Genomic DNA, 19,191 nt, shown 5'->3' with positions numbered 1-19,191 from the left:
TGGGAGAAAAAACATTTTCTTCTATTCCTTCTCCCAGCTAGTAACCACTCAATTTCAGCACCTTTCCTCAGTGATTTCCTGGGGAGGGAGGCTGCATCTGGTTCTAGAATCAAACTCAAGTCTGAATCTCAATGTGTGGCGAGTTCCTTGTGATGTGTCTGTGTGTAGCGGTAGGGGTAGGACACAGCCCCACAATGGCAGGAAAGCAGGCTGGCCAGAGGTATTTGGCACTGAGCTGTCATTTGACTGATGACAGCTCCTTCCCTTTCCCAGTCATTTTCCTTTTTTCTTTCTTTTTAAGAGATGGGGTCTTACTATGTTGCCCAGGCTGGTCTTGAACTCCTGGCCTCAAGCCATCCTCCCACCAAAACCTCCCAAGTAGCTAGGACTGTAGGCATGAGCCACTGTGCCCAGCTCCTTCTCAGTCATTTTCAAGGCCTGGGCCTCTAATAAAGGGGTCTTGCAGGGAGCCAGGGTTCCTCTGGCACCAAGTCTGTGAACACACAGGAAGCTGAAGCCTCACAAATTAGGGAACTGGGGGTAGGCTCGGACTGCTCCTGACCCTTGGCCTCAGTGGGAAATGGCACTAGGAAGTGTCACCTGCCCCAAAGTGGACAAAAGCAGAACTGGGTCCGAGTCTGCTCCTTGCAAGGTGGCCATGGCTGCTCTCAGGACGGGAAGTGTGTCTCACTGCCCGGGCCACGGTCGTGGGTGGAGACGGGACTTCCTTTCCTGAATCCAAGGCCACAGGTAGAACTTTCAAAAGCTGGTGTGGGAGATCTAGCCACCAAGGGCCACTGCTCCTGAACTTGACGGGAGCCTGTGGGTGGCGGGGTGCGGTGGACCCCTTGGCCGAGGGCCAGGCCAGTCCTTGCTGTGTCCTGGATCCAACGGTGGCCCCCAGAAGGTGTGTCCGCATCCCAGAATCTGTGAATGTGGCCTTACTTGGAAAAAGAGTCTTTGCAGACGTAATTAAGTATCTTCAAATCATCCTCAGTGATCTAAGTGGGCCCTAAATCCAGGAACAAGTATTCTTATAAGAGAAGGGGAAAGACACACAGAGACCACAGGCCACGTGAAGATGGAGGCAGAGGCTGGAGTGATGCAACCACAAGCCAAGGAGCACCTGGAGCCGCCAGAAGCTGGAAGAGGGAAGGAGAGACCCTCCCCTATAGCCCTGAGAAGGAACCCTCCCTGCTGACACTTTGATTTCAGACTTCTGGCCTCTAAGACCACGAGAGAATAAATTGCTGTTGTTCAAGCAGTACGGTTTGTCGTATTCTCTTACGGCACCCTAGGAAACTGAGACTGTGTGCAAGAGGAGGGAGCAGTGCCCACTGAGGCACAGCCTCTTAACTTCTTCCCAAGGGAACCCCTGGAGGCCTGGCATGGTGGCTCACGCCTGTAATCCCAGCATTTTGGGAGGCTGAGGTGGGAGGATTGGTTGAGGTCAGGAGTTCGACATCAGCCTGGGCAACATAGCAAGATGCCGTCTCTACAAAAAACTTAAAAGTTAGCCGGGTGTGCCAGCTACTCAAGAGGCTGAGGCAGGAGGATCGCTCAGCCCAGGAGTTCAAGGCTGCAGTGAGCTGTGATCGCAGTACTGTACTCCAGCCTAGGCGACAGAGTGAGACCCTGTCTCAAAACTAACTAACTAACTAACTAACTAACTGGATAGATAGAACTGCAGAAACAGTGTCTGTGTCATCTGCCCAACAAGATACTCTGGGTATCTCCTGCAGGTCAAAATCTTTGCAATGTGGCAGATACAATCAAGCAACATATGGACTTGTGGGGGGAAAAAAATAAAAATTAAGGGGTGGAGACACTCGTGCACTATTGCTGGGAACATAAAACAATGTGGCTGCTGTGGAACACAGTGTGGCGGCTCCTCAGAACAATCACACTTAGAATCGCCATGTGGTCCTGGCAAGCTCACTTCTGGGTATACTCTTTGAGGTCAAAGAATTAAAGCAGGATCTTGAAGAGCTATTTGTACACCCATGTTCACAGCGGCCTTATTCACGACAGCCAAAAGCGGGAAACAGCCCAGGTGTCGGGCAGTGGATGAGTGGATAAACCAAATGAGGTAGAACCACACGACGGAACATTACTCAGGCTTATAAAGGAAGCGAATTCTGCCACATGCTACAACACAGATGAAGCTTGAGGACATTCTGCTGAGTGAACTAAGCCAGACACACGAGCCAGTTAGAGTCTGCAGTGGGGGAAGACTGTTGTGAGTAGCCAGGCCCCAGACCCTGCCGGATGCCACCTACGCACTCATCCACCCACCTGTCAATGGATCCACTGATCAACACACACCCATCTACTTACGAATCAATCCATCCACCTGTCCAGCAAACCCACAAATCTACCCATTTGTCCTTCTACCTACTGATGAATGTACCCATTTGGTAATGAATCCATCCACCCACGAAGCCATCCATCCACCCACAAATCTACCCATTTATTCATCCACCTACCCATGAATCTACCCATCCACCAATGAAATCCATCTATTCATCCACCTACTCACTCGTCCACGAATCCGTCCCCCCTGCGGTATTTCTGTGGTCGCCCGCCTCACTCTGCTACCCAGCGTCACCTTTCCTTCTGGCTACAGAGGCGCATGCTTTGCCAGTGCCAGAGTTCACACTCATTCTGCCTGTGACACCTCCAGACCTACCAAATTAGAAACCTTGTCAAGACCGGGAAATAGACTGGGCTGTCCTTGCTTGTCCTTGCTAAACCCACCACACTAGTGCCCGCAGCTGGCTGGACTTACTCCAGCTGTGCCACCGACCCTCACTCCCACCCACATTTCTGACCTCGACCCCAGGTTCAGACCTTCCCCTCAAAGACTTAAAATCACACTCACTGTCCCGCGTGATGCTCAGATGTCTGCATGGCCACGATTTCTGCACCTCGCTCCCATGTGTGTGTCAGGAAGTACCAGCACAGGGGAGAGGGGAAGCTCCCACCCATGGGACCCCTAGGACGTCAGCTCACCCTCTCACGATGCCGCTCTCCAGGTAGTTGACCTGGATGAATTTCCCAAATCGGCTGGAGTTGTTGTTGTGGGCTGTCTTGGCGTTCCCGAAAGCCTGCCAGGAAAACAAAAACAGCTTTTCAGATCATCAGGATGGAATTTCCACAGGCCTCAACCTGGAGCCTCCAGGCTCTTAAAAAAAAAAAAAAAGTAAAGTACCCTAGCTGCATATCTCTGTATTTTCCAGTCACTCAGAAGCCCAGATAAAAACTGGAAAATACAGAGGTGTGCAGCTGAGGTACACGTCAATATTTCACTTTTCTTGGAGACAGGGTCTCTGTCTGTCTGTCGCTCTGGGTGGAGTGCAGGGGCACAATCACAGCTCACTGCAGCCTCAAACTCCTATGCTTGAGTGAACCTCCTGCCTCGGCCTCCTGAGTGGCTGGGACTACAGCGTGTGCCCCCACGCCTACTGTTTTAAATGTTTTTGTAGAGATGGGGTGTCACTGTTGCCCAGGCTGCTCTTGAATTTCTGGCCTCAAGTGATCCTGCCGCCTCAGCCTCCCAAAGTGCTGGGATTACAGGCGTGAGCCGCCATGCCAAGCTGATTTTACTCTCTCTCTCTGTGCCTGGAGTTGTGTGAAATGCTCACGTCGTAAGTCTTTGACATTAAAAATGCCAATCGCCCCAATTCTTTTTCAGTTATAATCGTTCATCCCATACAGCAAACCACAGCCCGTGACCCAAATCAGTCCGCTGCCTGTTTTTGTACTACCTGCAAGCCAAGTACGGTTTTTACATTTGTGAATTGTTAAAAAACAACAACAAAACCTAAGAAAGAATATTTCCTGACACGTAAAAATCCTATTCACGGTTTGCATCCACAAGTGAAGTTTTATCTGCACACACCAGCCCTGTCCACCCGTGCTGTGACGGAGACCGTCTGGTCTGCACAGATGGAAATACCAACTGTGTGGCCCTTCTGGGAAGACTCTGGAGCCCCTGGGCTGATCTGGACTCTGGGCTCTCTCCTGGGCACAGGCAGGTGCGAGGGAGCCGACGGAGGCCAGGGTCATGTCAGAGGAGCCCTACAGTTGACAGAAAGACAGGTGGGTTCACGGAGCAATTTATTTTGATTTAGGTAAAACTAACATAACATATAATTCACCACGTTAAAGCAGACAGTTCAGTGGCACTTAGCACATTCACAATGCTGTGCAGCCGCCACCTCTGTCTGGCTCCAGAATGTTTTTATCCCCCTGAAAGGAGACCCTGTCCCCCTCGGCAGCCACTCCCCACTCCCCTGCCCCAGCCCCTGGCAGCCACCGATCTGCTTCCTGCCTGTGGATTTGCCTGTTCTGGACACTTCACACAAATGGCGTCACACACCGTGTGGCCTTTCGTGTCTGGCTTCTCTTGCTCGGCATTGTGTTTTCTAGGCTCATCCACGCTGCGGCAGGTGTCGGAGCTTCGTGCCTTTGTCACGAGGCCGTTTTTCCACCCTGTACGGAGAAGTTCTTACATACAGCGAAGTGTGCACAGTGTATGGAGCTTGCAGCTCGCTGGGGTCCCCCGAGGGGCCTCCCGTGTCACCGCCACCCATGTGAAGACAGAGGACACCCTCTCCCTGCTCAGTTCCTGGGCTGCCCCCTTCCCAGGAAGGACCCCTGCCCCAGAGGGGTTACGATGGAGTCTTGGGGGAACTTGGGGCGGGGGAGGTGCTGCGGGCAGCATGAATGAGCTGGGAGTGGGGGGCTCCCTGCTTCTGGGAGAGAAAAGATGAGGTAAGGCCGGCAGTGTGGAGGCCACGGGGCCTGGCAGATGAGGGGAGAGGAGGAAGAGCCGGTCCTGGGGCTGGTGTTCCACTGTCCAAGTGCTCGTGGCCCCAGGGACTAGGGAAGGAGTGACATGGCCGGCACGGAGGTGGAAGGGACATGCCCCAGAGTCATATGCAAAAAGGGAAGTTTGGCAGCAGGAGTGTCCCTGTTCCAGAGGCCGAGTTGTCCAGGGAAGAAAACAAGGCCAGTGGGAAGGAGGTGGCCAGGCCACTGCCAAGGCCCCGTGTCGGTGGCGGGGGCTGGGGGGAGGCTGACAGACACACAGTGGTGTCAGACACCAGGATACACACCGACACTGAGAGCAGACGGGATTTTCTCAAAGGTCTTAATCCACAGGGGGATGGATACTGGTTGTTACAGACTTCATGTCTGTGTCCACCTAAATGTCATATGTTGAATCCTAACCCTCAGGATGACAGGGTCAGGATGAGGTACCTTTGGGCAGTGATGAGGTCACGAGAGTGGAGCCCTTGTGAATGGGATTAGTACCTTTATTATTCTTGTTATTACTACTTTGAGACAGGGTCTTGCTCTGTCGCCCGGGCTGGAGTGCAGTGGTGTCAGCCTAGCTCACTGCAGCCTCCAACTCCCGAGCTGAAATGATCCTTCTGCCTCAGCCTCCAGAGTAGCTGGGACTATGGGCTCGTGCCACCATGCCCAGCTAATTTTTCTATTTTTAGTAGAGATGGGGTCTCGCTGTTGCTCAGGCTGGCCTCAAACTCCTGGCCTCAGGCAATCCTGCTGCCTTGGCCTCAGAAGGTGCTGGGATTACAGGCATCAGCTGCTGTGTCTGTCCCAGTGCCCTTATGAAATGGACCCCAGAGAGCTCCCTCCCTCCTGTCACCGTGTGAGGACACAGGGAATAAAACGTCATCTACATACAAGGAAGTGGGCCCTTGCAGGACCCCGAATCTGCCAGTGCCTTGATCTTGGACTTCCCACCCTTCAGAACTGTGAGAAATGCATTCCCGTCGTTTCAGCCACCCGGTTTATGTGCTACAGTTATGTGCCACAGAAAGTTTCAGTCAAGGACGGACTGCAATATATAATGGTGGTCCCTAAGATTATAATACCGGGCGGGGCTCCGTGTCTCACGTCTACGATCCCAGCACCTTGGGAGGCTGAGGTGGGAGGATTGATTGAGCCCAGGAATTTGAGACCAGCCTGGGCAACACGAGACCCCCGTCTCTACAAAAAATAAGAAAATTAGCTGGGTGTGGTGGCACCTGTAGTCCCAGCTACTCGGGAGGCCGAGGCAGGAGGATTTGTCGAGCCCAGGAGTTCAAGGCCGCAGGCAGCTGTGATCGCACCCGTGCACTCCAGCCTGGGTGACAGATGGAGACCCCGTCTCTTAAAAAAACAAAAAATAAAAAAAGATCACAATACCATATTTTTACCATACCTTTTTTATGTTGAGACACACAAATAGTTAGCACTCAGCATCGTGTTACAATTGTACTGAGCACGGTGGCCTGCTACATGGGTGCGCAGCCCAGGAGCAGCAGGCTGCACCGCACAGCCTGGTGTGCAGGAGGCTCCGCCGTGTCGGCTCGTGTAAGTGCGCTCTGCGATGTTCACCCGACGACAAAACCACGTGACGATGCCTTTCTCAGAACACATCCCTGCCCCTAAGTGACCAGTAACTGTATTTCCCTACGGCAGCCCGAGTGGATCAAGACGGGGAGCTTTTGTGTGGCAGCCTGAAGGGGGAAGCATCTGACTGTGGAAGGCCCGGATCCTTCCGGATCCTTCCCTGGAGAATGGCCCTGTTCAGAGGCACGAGGCCTCGGGCAGAGCTTGAAGCCGGAGGGTGGCCGTGCTCGGACTCACGTGTGGGTCACGCTCCTCAAGGCATCGGCTACCTCGGTCACGGGACAAGCGAACGGAAGGGGTTCGAGTCACACTTGGGCCAGGTCGGTAAGCAGGAAGGTGGTAACGAGGGGCCCAGAAGGTGACCCGCCCCTGACAGGGAAGGGGGAGTCTGTTCAGGGTCGGGCAGCAGCTGGGCGCTCGGCGATGCATCTCCACATGGGCTCGTTGACCTGCGGAGTTTTTCTTATTTTTTTTATTTTTTTGAGACAGGGTCTCGCTCTGTTGCCCAGGCTGGAGTGAAGTAGCATGATCATAGCTCCCTGCAGCCTCGAACTCCTGAGCTCAAGCGATCCTTCCACCTCAGCCTCTGAAAGTGCTGGGACTACAGATACGAGCCACTGTACCTGGCCCTGACCTGCCGATTAAACCTGGGGGCTGGTCGGCCACTGAGAACCGCCAGGGACTGGTCCTTGGCTGGTGGCCGGTGGCTGGGTGATGGCCACACCCTGCTTGGTGACATCTGCTCTCCTGAGTGTCTGCAGGACTTTTACGGCCGAGCCTCTCTGTGTTATGGGGTGTCCTGTGCACCGCAGCATTTGCTGAGCAGCATCCCTAGCTTCTACCCACCAGATGCCAGTAGCACCTGGGATAACCACAAAGTGTCCCCAGAGATGGCCAAATCGCCCTGGTTGGGAGGCGCTGACGCATACAGATGGAGGCCAGAGGGTTGCAGGGCAGGGTGGCGTGGGGCTTACTGGGCCCTTCACCCCGTTATGAGGGCTCCCCTGTGCACCGCCCTTCCTTCGGTAAAGAGAGCTGTCTCTTTACCAAAGTATACCCACAGAATTGGTGTTTTTCTTTGAAGTAAAATCTACGAACTCTCCAGGCGCTGTCCCCTCCTCTCCTTGCACGCTTAGGAGACCCTGCAGGGCCATGGTTGGAGCTCCCGCAGGGCCGTGGTTGGAGCTCCCGCAGAAAATGAGCCTCGGCCTAGGTGCTGGCACGCTCCGCCCCGCTCCGTGCTCGACACGCCGCAGCACACTGCCTGGCCCTGCCTGCGCAGCCCCTCCGCCAGGCTCGCGCTCTCAATCAGCCTCAACTCGGAGAGGCTGGGAAGCAAACCTAAAACAAACTCCCAGGAAGGGGCATGGGAAGTCCTCCCTGCCTGTCCTAACTATGAGCAGACGGTGAAAGGATGCCTGTCCTGGGTGGGGCTCCCTGACGGTGGCACTGGGGTGCCTGCAGTGGGAAACAAACAGGCTTCTCTCTGAGCCAGGGTCCCCACAGGGCCCCGGTCCAGAGCCTGCCCCAGAAATGGACATTCACACCCCAAAGAGCCACAGAACTTTTTTAAGACAGGGTCTCACTCTGTCGCCCAGGCTGGAGTGCAGTGGCATCATCATAGCTCACTGCAACCTCAAACTCCTGGGCTCAAGAGATGCCCCTGCCTCAGCCTCCTGAGTAGCTGGGACTACAGACGCCACCACACCCAGCTGATTTTTCTATTTTTTGTAGAGACGGGGTCTTGCTCTTACTCAGGCTGGTCTCAGACTCCTGGCCTCAAGTGATCCTCCTGCCCTCAGAGTGCTGGGATAACAGGCGTGAGCCATGGCACCCCACCTAGCACTCACTTTTAAACTCGGGAAACAAGTCTGTAGGGACTTCTAACATGACAGTCAGGCCTGGTGTCCTGGGGACATACAAAAGGGAATGTCTCTGGGATGTGAGGGGCCCTGGCGCCTTTGGAGGTGTCCTTCCCACCACTGCGGCCGGCCGCCCGAGGGCTGGCTTTCTGGTTCTGCGATTACCCGTGCACCGATTACCCATGCACGGAGGCTGCTCCCAGGCCCAGCGTGACCTCACACGTCTGGTATGCGGTCTCGGCACACTGAGACTTTTCAAAGCTCATCTAAAAATATCCGGTTGGTGCTATTATACATCCGAGGAGGAAATGCTGGCCTGGCGCTCGCAGCCAGGGTGCCATTGTGTTCCTGCTTGGCTGGGCTGCCCGGGGGCTCACACGCTCTCCAAGCACAAGGGTGGCTGGTGTGTCTTGGGGATCACGTGGGGTCCGGGTGGACAGGAGAGAGGAAGCGGGACCCGGGTGTCAGCAGCGATGCGACATAATCTGGTACAGGGATGGGAAAGGCCACGGCTGATGCCAGCATCCCCCCGGGCCAGAAAACTCACAGCGCTGGCAAAACTCGGATGTAAGAAAGGCCTTTGCTTTCTCAGGGACACTTTTTTCACTTTTATAATATAAAAAACATGTTTGTAATATAAGTTGTCCACTTTGGGAAAAAACCCCGTAATCTCACTAGATCCAGCAATCCCACTTCTGGGTACACATCCACAGGGAATGAGCTCGGTATGCTGAGGAGACGTCTGCACCCTCTCGTTCACCGCAGCGCAGCTCACAACAGCCAAGACACGGAACCCAGCTGAGTGTCCACCAGTGAATGAACGGATAAAGAAAACACGGCACGTGTCAACAATGGCACACCACTCGGCCTTACAGAAGCAGATCTTGTCATTTGCAACAACATGGATGACCCTGGAGGAGGACACTACGTTAACTGAAATAAGCCAGTCACAGAAAAACAAATACTGCATGATTTCACTTATGTATAGAAACTAAAAAAGCTGCCCAGATGCAGTGGCTCATGCCCGTAATCCTAGCACTTTGCAAGGCTGAGGCAAGAGGATTGCTTGAGGTCAGGAGTTCCAGACCAGCCTGAGCAAGAGCGAAACCCGTTTCTAAGAAAAACCAGAAAAATTAGCCAGGCGTGGTGGCGCATGCCTGTAGTCCCATCACTCAGGAGGCTGAGGCAGGAGGATCGCTTGAGCCCAGGAGTTTGAGGTTGCTGTGAGGTATCACAACACCATTGCACTCTAGCCAGGGCAACAGAGTGAGACCTTATCTCAAAAAAAAAAAACCAAAAACAAACAAACAAAAAAACCCCCACAAAACCTCCCCCAAAACCCCCCCCCCAGAAAACTAAAAAGCAAAACTCACAAAAGTATAAAGGTGGTTAGGATATCAAAATCCAGTTAGACAAGAGAAATAAATTCCAGAGATCTACTGTATAACATGGTATAGTTAATAACAATGTTTTTGTATTTTGAAAATTGCCAAGAGAGATTTTAAGTGTTGTCACCACAAAAAAATAAGCATGGGAGGTAATGTATATGTTAATTAGTTCCATTGATGTAACCTACAATATATGCATATTTCAAAACATCATGTTATACATGATGAATATACATTTTTGTCAATTAAACAGGAAATAAAAATTTAAAAAATATAACCTCACTAAAGATTCACACCACAGAAGAAAAAAGAACCCATAAAGTGATCACCCATAATTCAACCCCCTCAGTGCCCCCCATGGTTTCTAGGTAAAACTAATGAAGAAGCAGTCTGGCCCCTACCTCTAACAGGAGTGGACCAGGCCTGGGGCACAGAGGGGCTTCTGCGTGCCCACCAGGGAAGCTGAGAGCCAGAGATGTGTGACCAAATGTCTCTGTTTTTGAGGTTCTTCATCTGGGTGGTTGAAAAGGTTTCTTAATTGGAATGTTAGACAAAGAATTAGCGGAAGCATGGTAAGGAAGACTATTTTTAACATTTTTTTTAAGAGATGGGGTCTTGCTCTGTTGCCCAGGCTGGAGTGCAGTGGTGCGATCACAGCTCACTGCAGCCTTGAACTCCTGGGCTCAAGGAATCCTCCTGCCTTGGCCTCCTGAGTAGCTGGGACTACAGGAACATGCTATCATGCCTGGCTAATTTAAAAAATTTTTTTCCTAGAGACAGGGTCTCACTATATTGCCCACGCTGGTCTTGAACTCCTTGGCCTCAAGAGATCCCCCCTCCTTGGCCTCCCAAAGTATTGGGATTACAGGCGTGAATTTTTTTTTTTTTTTTTGTAGAGATGGGGTCTTGCTATGTTTCCCAGGTTGGTCTCAAACTCCAAAGTGCTGGGATTACAGGAATGAACCACTGCAACAGGCCAGAAAGACTTTATTCAGGGCCATCTCGATACGTATGGGGACCACCGCAACAGGGTCCCACAGCAGGGGAGAGATTACGCTCAACTCCGAATACAGCACGGACAAGTGGAGATTTAGAGCCAACAAGCAGGCTGGGGGGGTCAGTGGATGGAAAATTACTAAGAGGAGACATCAGGGTTGAGGGGGATTCCGGCTCAACCGACCTAACAGGATTCTAGCAGAGAAGGCAGGCCAGGGTGCTCAGGCAACCCCTAGGTACAGCAGAGGAGCTGGAGCCTGATCAGATCTCCAGGGTGGGGGCAGAGATTTTTGCCAAACTACCTTAGCAGAGTCTTCACTAAGACTGGATTTTACGAGGAAGTGCACAGATGGGCGTGGGAGGTCCAGGAGCCTGATTAAAAGTTTGTTCAAGCAAAGAATCTTTGTTAGGAGACGTCTGGGGTCCAACGTCCTATGTAGGCAAAAATTCTTGAAGATATATTTTCTTTTCGTTTCTTTTTTTTTTTTGAGACAGGGTCTTGCTCTGTTGCTCGGGCTGGAGTGTAGTCTCGTCATCATAGCTCACTGCAGTCTCAAACTCCTGGGCTCAAGCGATCCTCCAGCCTCAGCCTCCTGAGTAGCTGGGACTACAGGTGCGCACCATGATGCCCAGCTAATTTTTCTACTTTTTCAAGAGACGGGGTCTTGCTCTTGCCCAGGCTGGTCTCGAACTCCTGGTCTCAAGCAATCTTCCTGCCTCAGCCTCCCAAAGGGCTGGGATCACAGGCATGAGGCACAGGACCCGGCCTAGAAGATGCATTTTCTACTGAAAAGGATGGCTCTTCTCTGGGTTGTAATGCACGGTAACATGTGACAACGACATCACGTCATGACCTGTGGGATTTGAGATGTTCTCTTTAACTCTCATGCCTCTGAGAGGCAGACTTGCCATGCCCATTTCAGACGAGGAAACTGAGGCACTGAGAGGTCAGCTGACCTTTTGGGCCACCCTGAAGTCTGAGAGCAGGCAGTTGATGCAGCCATGGGTCACCACGCCCTGCCTGCCCCAACAGGCTCTCAGGCTGTGTACAGGCCCCTCACGGGCCACGCCAGCTGCACGGGCTCCTTCTCAGATGTGTTCTCAGCGTCTGCAGCCGCACCTGCCCAGGGGCAAGGGCAAGGACTGCTCACCCAGACACCAGGAGCCAGGCAGGCACCTTCCTGAGCCCCCTCTGAATTCAAACCTGGCCTCTCAGACATCCCGGGAGAAAACTGACCGGGGCTCGAGATGGATCTTGTTCAGCAAACAGCACTTTGCTTTCAGATTTCAAAATCCTGAGCTGGAACAAGCTCACAGAGGGAAACGCACTCACCTGCCTCCTGTGTGGACAAGTGAGCCCTGCAGAGAAGCCCCTCTCCCTGCCCCTAGCCTCACTACACAAGGCTCAAGCAGGGATAGCATCATCACTCCCAGACTGACCTGTGGCCATCCTTTCTAGGAGGAAAGTTCTAGAAAGTTGCAGGACGTTCTAGTGGCTTTGTCTTGGTTGTCCATTATGGTCACTAAGTGGTGTTGGGAAGGGTGTAGTGTTGTCCTCTGTTTTCCTGATCTTCTACTCTTGGGGACCTCGGTTCCTCTGTGCTCGAGGTGCTTTTGCACACGTGACCTCATTCATTCAATCAAATGATGACAATTTATCCATCCGTTGTGCACCAGGCCTCTGGTAGCCTAAAAGTGCCTCCCCCCTGGTGGGGTCTGCTGGGAACACCTGGCACGTCGACTGCAGCCACTGCTCAGGTGTCGCCACCTCCGGGAGCCTCCCTGGACCCACCGGGCAGGGGACTTATTGCTGTTTGTTCCTCCCTCTGTGACACCTTTTCTGGAGGAAGCCTCTGCCCTTGCTCAGACCATGAGCCAAGCAGGACTTCGGATCTCCCACGCCTGGTCAAGGCCAGGCCCTGAGACGAAGGAATGACAGGTATCACCGAGAAGGGCTGCTGTTGGTGAAAGAACATCTGCAAATACTAGGCCACAACAGAGCCCAAAGGCAAGGGACAGAAAGAAGGAGGTTGTGCCCCACTGCCCGGCCTGCAGGAGGTCTCGCCTTCTAGCCAGGGTGGCGTGGAGACCACCACACGATGCTGGAGAGGGCCTGGCAGCCAGTGTCAGCGTGGTAGTCCCACTGCTGGGAACCCAAGTATTTCTGTTCCAGGTGTTCTTCAAGTTTCTGTTGGAACTTTCTACCTGAAATAGCAGCTGGCCCGAGGCCACCCAGCAGGTGGTGTCCGTTTGGGGACAGTGATGCCAGGCACAGATGAGAGCTGCACCACGCACACAGGGTGGCTTGAGCCAGCAGGAGGCCTAGTTCTAATGCTGTGCTGGGCCCTACTGCACACAGGGCCCCTGCAGGCAGTGCCGTATCCCTGGCAACCCGAGGTCTGTCGAGCAAACAGCGTGGGGTGTCCACTTGGAGCTGGGGCTTTGCTTCATGGAAATGCCATGGAAACAGACCCCTGGGTCTTCATGGGGTCATAGGCTATTTCTGCCAAAGAGCCAGGGGGCCGCTTGTGGGATTCGGTGGGTCCCGGTGGGCTGGGGCCCAAGGCTACCATGTGGGTTGGCTCTGACAATTTTGGCAAATTAGTTCACGGCTGCGGGATTTCAGATTCTTCTCCTGTAAGATGAGGTTACAGAAAAACCCGTCTTCCCAGGTTGTGCGAGGATTAAATGGGACTGTGTGAACCAGGGGCTGGCAAACTTGTTCTGCGAAGGGCCAGGTGATGGGTATTTTTGCCTCTGTCTGTCCTGACCGCTCACCTCCGCTGCGGAAGAGTGAAAGCAGGTGTGTGGCACGAAGACACCCTCCCGGAGCCTGGGGATGGGCTTGGCCACCGACCCATAGCAGAGCCAGCAAATCACGGCCAGCCACCTGTTTCTGTGTGGCCCATGAGCTAAGAATGCTTTTGCATTTTTTAAACACTTGGTGGTGGTGGTGGCGGAGGGAGAGAAGTTAAAGAAGAATCTCTCTGGACATGTGAAATTGACAAGAAATTCAACTTTCAGTGTCATCAAACCAAGTTTTCTCAGTGCCCTGCAGCTACTTTTCAGCTACAACACATGTAACATCGTGATAGAGGTCGTATGGCCCAGCTGGGCTGAAAATACAGACTCTGGTCTTTAGTTTTCTTTTTTTTTTTAGACAGGGTCTCCTTCTGTCAACGGGACTAGAGTGCGGTGCTGTGATCACAGCTCACTGCAACCTCAAACTCCTGGGCTCAAGCGATCCTCCCACCTCAGTCTCCTGAGTAGCTGGGGACTACAGGCACGTGCCACCATGCCAGGCAGATTTTTTTATTTTTTTGTAAAGATGGGGTATTGCTCTTGCTCAGGCTGGTCTCAAACTCCTGGCCTCAAGCGATCCTCCTGGCCTTGGCCTCTCAAGTAGCTGGGATTACAGGCACGTGCTACCATGCCTGGCTAATTTTTCTATTTTTGGTAGAGGTGGGGTCTCACTATGTTGCCCAGGCTGATCTTGAACTACTGTTATCAAGCAATCCTCCCACCTCGGCATCCTGGAGTGCTGGGATTCCAGGCAAGAGCCACCGTGCTGGGCCTCTCCTGTCTTGCCGGCCGGCTACTGCTGCTCTGGAAACCTTATTAAATGCTCCTTCTTCCCAAGGGACAAGGCCAGGAGGAGACTCTGATCCTCAGGCACAGCTTCGTCATGATGAGTGGGCAGGAAGGGGGGAGGGTAGTTGTGCTGTCTGGGCTGACTGGTCTTCCTGGGGCACAGCGGGGACACAGAGAAAGAAGCAGGCCCAGCAGCATCGAGGGCAGGATAAGTCCACAGGGTCACATGCCCAAGGGGGGACTGGGTGAGAAGATAGTCCCTGGGAGCTGGGAGAGGAGGGGGTGGAGCCAGGAGACAGGGCCAGAGAGGGAGGAGATGAGGAAGTCAAGTTCAGCTGAAGTGCTTTCGATAGAACTGGGGTGAAGGTGAAGTGGGGGAGGCTGGGAGGGGAGGACACGTCCGGGTCCGGGGAAGATGCCAGTGGAGCACGAGGAACATGACAGGGGGGGCCCTGGTGCTGGAGGGGAGGGGCAGCATCCGCAGGGTGGAGGGTGGGAGGCGGGATCCTCCACCCCTCAAAGCCCACGCAGGTGGCAGCTGCAGGCTCAGTCAGCTTGCGGATGCGGGACAGGAAGCAGAGTCGTCACCCCAACCTCACGGCTCCCTGATTTGCAAAGGAGGAAGTGGAGGCTCTCTGGGGCTCGGCCCACACCCAGCCGCTTCTGTTCTCCTTTGGTTGCCTGAAGCGCTTGGGGTACGGTCGCTGGACAGAGGCATGGCAAGGGTACGCAGAGAGCAGAGTGGCCGCCCCACTTTCATGCCCTGTTCATAAGAGGTACCAACTGTCAGCCACAGGCGCGGACAGAAACAGCAAATGCCGAAAATGCAGCAAGGACTCCCGGGCCCAGGACGAGGCCCTATCAGAAGGACAGACCCCTAACGAGGGCCACTGTCTCAGAGCAAACCCTATGGGTGGGGGGATCTTATGGCCACTACCCAAATCCAAGTATGAACCAAGTACGAAACAAGTTACTGACATCCGCATTTCACTACGTTTGGGTGTAGGTTATCAAGAAACCGCATGCCAGAGCACAGGGACAACAAAGAACAAACCAAGCTGTGAAGGGGCAGGGTCCTGCTTGGGTCTTAGGGCTGTGAAAACATCTGAGGAATTTATCAAGTGTCCTCAAGGCTGGGCTCATCTTGCCCATTTGACACCCAAAGCATTCTCTTTGGGGTTCACTTTGTTCGTCTGCTCAGTTTTCTTTTTCTGAGTTGGGACATGAAGCCATTTACTTTCCTTCTTTCCTATTTATGGACCTAACATGTTTTCGACTATGCATTGTCCACTTACCAACGCTTTAAATATATTCCCTGTCAACTTGAATAAATTCGATTTAAAAAATAAATAAATATAGTCTGTGGATTCTGATAATATATGTGTTATTGATTTTTGGAAAACCTGCCATTTTGGTTTGTGTATACCCTTTCATCTGAGAGTTGTTTAATAGAAGTTTACTTAAAAAAAACTTCCATGTAGTTTTATTTTTTGAGACAGAGTCTTGCTCTGTTGCCTGAGCTAGAGTGCTGTGGCATCAGCCCGGCTCACAGCAACCTCAAACTCCTGGGCTCAAGCGATCCTCCTGCCTCAGCCTCCCGAGTAGCTGGTACTACAGGCATGCGCCACCGTGGCCGGCTAATTTTTTCTATATATTTTCAGTCGTCCAGCTAATTTCTTTCTGTTTTTAGTAGAGACTGGGTCTCGCTCTTGCTCAGGCTGGTCTCACACTCCTGAGCTCAAGTGATCCTCCCACCTCGGCCTCCTAGAGTGCTAGGATTACAGGCCTGAGCCACTGCACTGCGCCCAGCCTTCCAGGCAGTTTTACTGCACTGTTAAAAATGTTGCTTGTAATAGTTCTACTTTTGTAAATAAGTTCTCTGTCACCTGATATAGCAATGATTTTTGAGAATGTTCCATGTTTACTTGAGGTTCATTTTATCATATCACAGTGAGAGGTTCACAATATAACTACAAGGTCTGCCTTAAGTACATGGTTGGGGTATTTCAACATCCTTGCCTATTTTCTATCCACTCAACCAAGCTTGTGGCGCGTGCGTGTGTGTTTCTCCCACTATCTTTCATGGTTTCTGCTTTGTAAAGGCAGTGGCTGTGTTGTTTGGTGCATATTCACAACCATTATATCTTCATTGTAAACCGAGGGTTTTAGCACCATAACCAATCTTCTTTGTCACATGTAATCTTCAGAGGCCTGAATTCTACCTTCTCTATGTCAGAACTGAAGCTCTGTGATCTTCTGTTTCTGTCTGCCTGCTACGCCTCTGCTTGTCCTTTTAACTTCCTGAACCCTTTTGGTTTAGGTATGTCTTATGTACAAAGCATGGGCCAGGCACGGTGGCTCATGCCTGTAATCCCAGCACTTCGGGAGGCCTGAGGTGGGAGGATGGCTTGAGTCCAGGAGTTTGAGATCACCCTGGGCAACATAGTGAAATCCCATTTCTAAAAAAAAAATCTGAAAATTAGCCAGGCGTGGTAGTACATGCCTGTAGTCCTAGCTGAGGAGGGAGGAGGGCGTGAGCCAAGGAGTCCAGGGCTGCAGGGAGCATTTGCACGGTGGGAGGAGCCAGCCTTAGGCCGAGCTGGGAGAGGAGTGCTAGCAAAGGCTCATTCTACAAGCAGTCCCCTCATCCTGAAAGGTTCATCTTGGGACGACATTTGCTAAACTGCTCAGACTTGGATGCTGATGATGAGAACAGCAAGGACTCTGGTACTTTTCATGCAGCAAAACCAAGCACCTGCATATGTGAGCAAACGCAAGCTCTTTGGGGTGGGCTGGAGGCAGAGTCTGTCGCCCCTGCAAAACCCCTCTGCCCTCCCTGCAGGTAGGTATTATTGCCTTTCTCCCCACACTCGGGCTGGGGGCTCTCCAGAGCTGGGGTCAGCAACCTGTCCTCCTGGGGCTCCCTCGTTTACCCTAGTGGAGAAACAGAATCAGAATCACCCTGATTCAATCCACCCTCGAGCCTCTCTACCTCCAGTGTGCAACCACTGCCGTGCCCCTTGAGTAGGCTGGGTGAAGGTGAGAGAAGGTTCAGGATCAAGGTATGGGGCATGAGGGCTTGTTAAAAATAAAGTCTTGGCTGGGCGTGGTGGCTCATGCCTGTATCCTAGCACTCTGGGAGGCCACAGTGGGAGGATCGCTTGAGGCCAGGAGTTCCAGACCAGCCTGAGCAAGAGTGAGACCCGTCTCTACAAAAAATAGAAAAATTAGCTGGGCATGGTGGTGTGTACCTGTAGTCTCAGCTACTCGGGAGGCTGAGGCAGAAGGATCACTTGAGCCCAGGAGTGTGAGGTTGCTGTGAGCTAGGACCACGCCACTGCACTGTAGCCTGGGCAAGAGCAAGACTCCATCTCCAAACAAAAACAAAACAAACCAAAAACCCAACATCCAGACCTGTGAAATTTCTAGAAAGGCCAGGGGATCTAAATTCTTCATTAAGAGTCCTCAGGGCTTCTTCTGATTCCTAGAATGGTAAGAATTACTGTTCTAGGGTTTAGTACGAGGATGAAGGGGCTCTGGGAGATAAAAAGCCAAGCCCTTTTCCTTAAACACGTCGAGTCAGGGATCAGAGTAGTCAAGGGCAGGACGGAACACAGAGCTTCACTCCCGGTCTATTTAATCAGACTGCTTTCCTAACACTTAGCCCCAAGAGATGGGAACTTGGATATTCCAGAACTTCACCTACGTTACCCACTCCCCCCAACCTGCACCCCCACCCCAGGTGGGTCCAATTCCTATCCCGCCTGCCCCCTGACTGCCTTGTTCTGCCAAGTGCAGCAAACCCAAGGGGCAAGGGAGGAGAAACCAAGCCTGGTGGCGAAGCTAGAACAGGTGCAGGAGGAGAAATTACTGTCCACAGTCACTGCTGCTGTCTGGCCTCGACTGCCCACGAGACAGGTGGGGAAACTGAGCTCAGCACGGAGTGGCTTGACTCAAGTCAACTTCCCGCAAGACAAGGAGCTATCCTAAGTTAGTTCCTTCCCTCCCTTCCCTTCCTTCCTTTCTTTTTTTTAATGTTTTGAGACAGGATCTCACTGTGTCACCCAGGCTAGAGGTGCAGTTGCAGTGGTGCCATCATAGCTCACAACAACCTCAAACTCCTGGGCTCAAGTGATTTCCTGCCTCAGCTTCCCGAGTAGCTGGGACTACAGGCGTGTGCCATCATGCCGGGCTAATTTTTCTATATTTTGTAGAGATGGGGTCTCACTATGTTGCCCAGACTGGTGTCAAACTCCTGAGAGTAATCCTCCTGCCTCAAGTAATCCTCCTGCCGCGGCCTCCCAAAGTGCTACGATCACAGGCGTGAGCCACCACTCTGGCTATCATTTATTTTTTTTAGAGAGAAGTTCTCATTGTGCTGCCCAGGTTGTAGTACAGTGCCTATTCACAGGGGTGATCATAGTGCACTAGAGCCCACAATTCCTGGCCTCAAGCGATCCTCTCACCTGACCCTCCCGAGTAGCTGGGACTGCAGGTTTGTGTCACCAAGCCTGACTTGATGTTTTTAGATTTCACGTATAAGGGAGATAACGCGGTAATTATGTGCCTGGTTAATTCACTGAGCACAATGTCCTCCAGGTTCACCCAAGCTGTTGCCTATGGTAGGATCTCCTTTTTCAAGGCAGAATAATATTCTGTTGTACATCTTTATAGCTATCGATCTGTTGACCTGTCTATCTCTACATCATGCTTGCTGTACCTATTCCTCTGGAGACCTTGACTGTTTTGAGAAGGACTGGTTGGGTATTTTGCAGAATGTCCTTTAGTCTGGGTTTATCTGATATTTCCCTGCCACTGCCTGTTTTTTGTAAACAAAATTTTATTGGCACATGGCCACAGGCATTCATGTAAGTGCTGTCTGTGGCTGTGGCTGTGAGCTCTACAACCGTAAGCTGAGTAGGTGCAACAGA

At 52.4% G+C, this 19,191-nt stretch overlaps 1 protein-coding gene across 1 annotated transcript in view; it reads right to left on the bottom strand.

Annotated features, from left to right (window-relative positions):
* Positions 1-19,191, bottom strand: part of MYO9B (myosin IXB) — a 98,273-nt gene that overhangs the window by 44,850 nt on the left and 34,232 nt on the right. Inside the window, exon 3 of the mRNA XM_069476050.1 lies at positions 3,013-3,107. Within this exon, the coding sequence (XP_069332151.1) occupies positions 3,013-3,107 (95 nt within the window). The remainder of the gene's footprint in view (positions 1-3,012; positions 3,108-19,191) is intronic.

Source organism: Eulemur rufifrons, chromosome 2 (genome assembly GCF_041146395.1).
Source record: "Eulemur rufifrons isolate Redbay chromosome 2, OSU_ERuf_1, whole genome shotgun sequence".
Taxonomy (NCBI): Eukaryota; Metazoa; Chordata; class Mammalia; order Primates; family Lemuridae; genus Eulemur; species Eulemur rufifrons.
This window is presented reverse-complemented; position numbering and strand designations above follow the sequence as displayed.